The sequence below is a fragment of the Quercus robur genome, chromosome 5 (assembly GCF_932294415.1).
Source record: "Quercus robur chromosome 5, dhQueRobu3.1, whole genome shotgun sequence".
Taxonomy (NCBI): Eukaryota; Viridiplantae; Streptophyta; class Magnoliopsida; order Fagales; family Fagaceae; genus Quercus; species Quercus robur.
The window spans coordinates 24,482,081-24,488,300 of record NC_065538.1 but is presented as its reverse complement, the minus strand read 5'-3'; the positions used below and the strand labels follow the sequence as shown (position 1 = coordinate 24,488,300).

The 6,220-nt window shown below is 32.6% G+C and overlaps 1 protein-coding gene across 3 annotated transcripts; it reads right to left on the bottom strand.

The window, feature by feature from the left end:
• Positions 1–1,264: 1,264 nt before the first annotated feature.
• LOC126725578 (F-box/FBD/LRR-repeat protein At4g26340-like) lies at positions 1,265–5,897 on the bottom strand. 3 transcript variants are annotated; one of them, XM_050430373.1, is made up of 4 exons: positions 5,793–5,897; positions 2,953–3,836; positions 2,152–2,295; positions 1,265–2,069 (listed from the first exon to the last, which is right to left on the bottom strand). In XM_050430373.1, the coding sequence occupies exons 2-4, from the start codon at positions 3,820–3,822 to the stop codon at positions 1,659–1,661; spliced, it is 1,425 nt and encodes a 474-aa protein (XP_050286330.1). In that variant the 5' UTR covers positions 3,823–3,836; positions 5,793–5,897; the 3' UTR covers positions 1,265–1,658. The 3 variants fall into 3 exon arrangements, with proteins under 3 accessions (XP_050286330.1, XP_050286331.1, XP_050286332.1); XM_050430374.1 differs by having other exon boundaries at positions 5,809–5,897; XM_050430375.1 differs by lacking the exon at positions 5,793–5,897 and adding an exon at positions 3,934–5,713.
• Between the last annotated feature and the right edge of the window lie 323 nt (positions 5,898–6,220).

The window sequence follows — 6,220 nt, the reverse complement described above, 5'->3', positions numbered from 1 at the left end:
GAGCAAGAGTGCTCTTTTGGACTTAGAGATGACTCTATTTTTTGGCAGTGTCAGTAGGCCTTTCTCTCTAAGTTTCAGTAGCTTTTCTCATATGAGAAACCTCTATTTATAGACAACTCATTGGTCTTTAATTTGGAATTTTCCCTCACCATTTATTGAGAGTTAATTACAAACTTTGAATTTAATTTTGATCTTGCATTTAATAAGAATATTCCATCTACATTTTTTATTTTGATGTTGTCACATGACTCTCTTTATTTGATGCCACCACGTGGCTTGGACACGTGTCATTTTTATGTGAGTCATGGTAACTAAAAAACTTGGTATTTGGCTTAACTTCATTTGTTGATTCACTATTAACACATCATCAATTGATAATTAATTTAATCACAAATATTTGATCATGATCAATTAGAAGGTTGTGAATACATCATACATCATAAAATTTTAATGTCTACATAGGTATATCCTCACAAATTTTGGACTGCATTTCTTCATAAAATGTAAACCAATCAGCACCACCAGCAACAAAAACAGAATTTAAATGAAGCGTACACACATAAAAGGAGAGGGAAAAAAAAGCTTTTTAACAAGAAACGAAATTATAATATAAATAATCCAGGAATATGGTAATATGGAAGGTAAAACCTAACATTTTCATATTACAAGGTCGCCGATTTAAAGATGCGCTAAATTAAGAAAACATGAAATCAAAGTTTAAAATACCAAAGGAATTTGCTCACTAGATCATCAGCCTGTTGCAACAAAAATGAACTATTAATAAGAGCATTACTTCTGTCAAAAAAAATAAGAGCATTACTAGTAAAGTTGATTAATAAGAAGTTAAATATTTGAAAAAGCATATCACAGAGCATTTATTTTACACGTGAATGTAAGCATTTGAGGGGCATGAGGCCATTGAGAGTAAAGATTTTATGTCAATTATTGAGCTGATCCTAACCATCAACAAAACAGATATCAAGAAAGCCAAGAAGAAACCATATTACAAGTTGATTGTCATAAACAAAATATCACTTCTTTCAATTCTTGAAAATCACAAAAGAGAGGAATCCCTCAAAATTAATAGTAGCAAGAAGAAAACAACACCACAGGCAAATTGAGGATGGCCTAAATGCCAGAAGGAAACAATGTTATTTAGGAATCCTTACTCTATTTTTTACTTCATTTTTCAGTTGTCAAAGACTCAGATGTAATGACTAGGGGTCAAATAAACAATAGCATAAATATGTAAGAAATCAAATAATTGAGGGAAATTATTGTATATTTCCTTACATATATAATGTGAGTACCTCTCCTGTTATGGTACAAAATGTCTTATATCTCTACATAGTCAGAATTATAAACATATACACAACTGCACAGTCACGTACTTTTGATGTGATGCTTACTTTACAAGTTTAAATTCTTGTGGGGTGAGGGAAGGGGGTTGGGGGCCGAGAAACAGGGTTTAAGTTTCTAGAAGAGAGTTCACACACATATTCTAAGATTAAGGTGGAGTGGGATTTCCATCTCAGATATTAAAAAAAATATATATATATATATATATATATATATAAAAGAGAGAATTATAAACATATACAATCAATTATAAAAGAGAGTGATTATTCCTCCGAGAGCTCTAATAGTAATGGTGGTTGTCAAAGTCCAGATTTGGTATCAGGGGAGCGATTGCTTGGAGGATATTGTGCCATTGTTTCCTTAGAAGATCCCAATAATAAAGATGGTTGACTAGAGTCAGATACAGTAAGAGAGAGAGAAAGAGAGGGAGAGTATACTGTTGAAAATTCAAGTCGACATGTCAAAGAGCACCTTGGAAACCCTGGCAACTTCTTGAGAATAAGAAAGTTTTCCTCAAAATCCGATAAGCCAGTTTGTATTCCCATTGTTTTCAAGACTTTCGCATTGTTTAGAATATATTTTACGAGTTCCAGCTCATGATCCAAGCTTCTAAATCCTAAAAAATAAAAACTCTGAAGGTGTGATGTTAGACATTTAGGAACATGTGGTGGCTCTGTCCAGCATGACTCATGTGGTCCTTCAGTATTTACCTGAATAAAACATATCCACCAGTTTATGAAAAGTCAAGCCTAAGAGAAGATTAACTGAAATAATCTTTAAAAACAAACTGACCTTTTTAAGAAAAAGATTCTCAAGATTAGGAGCACTTTCGAGGAATTTTGGTAGTAGCTGCCATTCGCAGCAACTAACTCTAAGTTCCAACAATCTCAGATTATTAAATTTTGGAATATCATATGTAAAAGCAAAGCTAAGACCCTGCACAAGAACATTATAAACACAATAACATTATTACAAATAGCACAAGAAAGCATTAATAATTAGATAGGGCAAGAAAGGATTAGGATTTGATTGCCCCAAATGCATCATAGTAAGCTATAGGAGTTTAGATGCATTTGGTGTACCTTAAGCACAGGGTTACTACTTACTAGGCCTAGAAAATAAACCTGATAAAAGTACAATTTTAGTTTAAAAAAAAAAAAAACAAAAAATAATAATAATGAAATGTTAGGGATATAATTTTTTTTACATCCTATTTCACAGCATGCTGAGATATAGATTTATAATTGGAGCAATTTTACCTTCAAATGGACCTGCCATTTATTGTTTATCAATCACAGCATGCAATTTCAACCTTCTTGAAAAAATTGGTATCACTAGACTTATTGATTTTAAAAAAAGAGTAAGCAATAAGTTGTATGAAACTCAAAAATTTGGCTGGCAGTGGAAATTATTATTGTATTCATCTATAATAATGATTTAACAATTTAAAATTAAAACAAACCAGCATCAACACAACAATTTGAGGAAAAAAAAAAAACAAACAGTCAAAACAAAACTAGCATAAACTAACTAATTTCGCATGAAATTGAGGAACGAACTAAGAATTACTACAAGTGGAAACGAAGAAAGCACCTTGGTGAAATGCAATGTCAAAGTTTTAACATTAGGGATCGCTCTGAGAAGCTTGAGTATGCAGTGACCGTAATTTTCATGCTCATCATTGTGCCGGAGTCCAAGTAAATAAACATACGCTTTAACAACATTAGTCACGTTTTCAAGCAAATAATCTTGGCAATCTCGACCCCAGAGAAAAAGATACTTAAGAATGGGTGCATTTATATCAAGCTTGAATCTAACATTCTTATCTTTTGGATCACTGAAGACAAACAAGTTTTTTAAGTGAGAAGAACAACTTATGAGCCTACGAAAACAGTCATCATTTGCATACTTGATTCCAAATCCAAGAAAAAGATGCTCGAGATTCGGAAAATGAACGAATGAAGGACAATTGAGAAGGACTTCACCATCCAGTCTCAAAACCTTCAGTGACTCGGAATTATAAAAACTTTGAGGCAACTCAACTGGTTGGCTAAGATTACCTAAGAGGTAGAGTCTGAGTTCTTCGAGGTGATGCCCTATTGCATAAGAAATCCATGTACGGACATAGATTGGATCCACAACAGAACGGTTGTGGAATTGGAGTTTTAATTTCTTCACATGTATGGGTTTGCGGAGAGCATAAACTCTCCATACAAAATGTGTAAAGGTCATACCATCATTAGACTCAGCAGCATCGTCTTGGTTCTGTCTTTTGATGTCTTCGAAATCAAGAACAGGGACCATAGTCCAGAGCGGCTTCCACCTAGTCGACAATATTGTTGTGGCGACGGACTGTTTGGTTGGGAGAAATGAAAGGATGTGGCAGAGAAGTAAGTCCGGTAGATTGCTGATCCTGTCAACCTCTGCGTATTTTTTGCGTTTTGTGTCTGATTCAGTGGTCATCACTTCCTGTGAATCTGTACACTATATATATTAATTAAACGTCTAACCATTACTGACTTTACTCTAAGATTTTGTCTTAAAATAAAAAGGTTAAAATTTGTAGCAAATTACCTGTTTATTCAGCAATGAAAATTCGACACTTTCAGTTTCATACACAAACAAGTAGAAAACATACATAAAAGAAACGATATTCAAAATTATAACATTAAAGAAACAAAAAATAAATCAGAAGATCAAAATACATAGATAAGATGACATGAATCTATGACCTGAAACGTTAACAATCTGGAAATAATGGCCATGTGGGAACCGGACAATGATGTTGTACCGGATAGAGTTAAAAGGGGGGTCTCAAGTTGCACGAAAAAGAGAGGAAGGGGTGTGGCCAAAGCGGAATAAATAAATGACATTATTGTAGGAGTTCTTCTAAAACCATAAACAAAAATAAATCACAGTTTTTGCCACAACTTTCTTACGGGGTGGACTAGGACTATGATTTATTGTATATCACTTTAATATACTGGAGATCATTACTTTTTACCTCCAATCACAATCAATCAATCACATGAATAGTTGTGGCAAAAATTATACATTTCTTGTGGTATCAAATTTTTTGTTATTTGAGAAGAAAAAAAGAGAGAGAAAGTCATGGGAAAATTAAAATTTTGAGCGTATTGTCTTTTCATTGAACACGTTTTATAATCCAGATTTACATATGGTGCAATAGATAAACATTCTAATTAGAGTTGGTTCTCATAAATTTAATTAATAAAATTTTTTATGGTTAAATAAACAAATTATGGTTCAAAATCTGCCAATAATTTTGATTAATACTTTGGCATAATGATAAAGAACGGTCATAATGGAATAAACATTATAAATTGAAATTTTATTATATCTATCAAAAAAAAAAAAAAAAAGAGACTGTAGTTACCACTTGGTTAGAATATGTAAATGTTACGATGGAAAAAGAATTAACATTTTATGTTTTTACTACCTTTTTAACTTTTCACTTTTTTACCATCTTAACTTTTACATCTCACAACAGGAAGTGATAATTAAATCCTCCTTATAGAATAAAACTCAACAAGATTAGAATCACAACAGCAATTAGGAACCTCAACTAACTTTGGGGATGGCTTCTCTAACATAACCTTGAATGGTCATCAACCAAAAATAAAACAAAAAGCACCCCACGGTCCCCACCAAAAAAGGAAGAAGAAGAAGAAGCAAGATAAGCAAAGAAGCTGGAACATCAAGTGCAATTTTTGGAAGTTGAAAAGCAACACGAGGAGGCTGCAATGGCTTCAAAAGAGAAAAATGATACGTCCGCAGCATTTTTACAAAAAAATTATATAACAAATCTTAGATAATAAACTGTTATTTGTGAGAAAAAAGTAATTTCAATATAAAGCCCCTAAATGTTGAACATAAACACCTGTCAAATCACCATACGTGAAAATGACCTAATAGGACACCAGAGAAAGAAGTTGATGCAGAAGAAATTATGAGAACCAAAAAACAAAAAAAGATAACCCTAAGAATCAACATTTAGGGGTTGCCAGCTGATCAAGTGCACCAAGGCATCAGCACCTCAATACCCAACGTATTGATATTTCATTAATCAATCGTCCCACCAAAATACAACCCATCCATAACCCTTTTATATAGCTTTTAGGAATAAAAGATAATCCTATCTAAAACTGAAACTAACCCCCCAAAAAAAAATTATTACGAAGCTAAATATCAGTTACCATCTGAAGTCAAAAATTGGCCACAAATGAAATCACATGTTTTTCAACAATGAATTGGAGAAAAATGACCATGAAACCAAACAATGAGCTTCGCAATCATCCAAAAATATTAATTAAAAAAAAAAAAATCAGACAATCAAAAAAAATATATATTATATATATATATATATATATATATAAAAGATGAATATAGAATTATGTAAAAGCTAGTATGACCTGAATGCTGACTAACCGGAGAAAATGGCCTAATCGGAACCGGCCGATGTGAATGGAGTTGGGACTAATTAGGAAAGTGTGTAAAGTGAAGGCCTGAAGGGAATGGGTTATGAGATAGAGTGGCCCACAAATAATATATACCATACGCGTGTGAGGATAAATCTGTATTTTTATACGTGTCTAATTGCTATTGCATTCGGTTTTGGTGCCAATGTTTTAAAATTATTATGTTCGGTGCTTAATCCGGTCCACTTATCCCTTCTTCTGTTCCCGCTCTAAATTTCGTTTTGTTCAGTTGCTCTGCGGGATATTTTGGATTATGTTGGATTTTTTTTAAAATTGAAACTCAAAATTCATCGTTTGAATCAATTTTTTTATTTTTTATTTTGATGGGTTCGTTTGAATCATTTTATTCCATATTATATTTT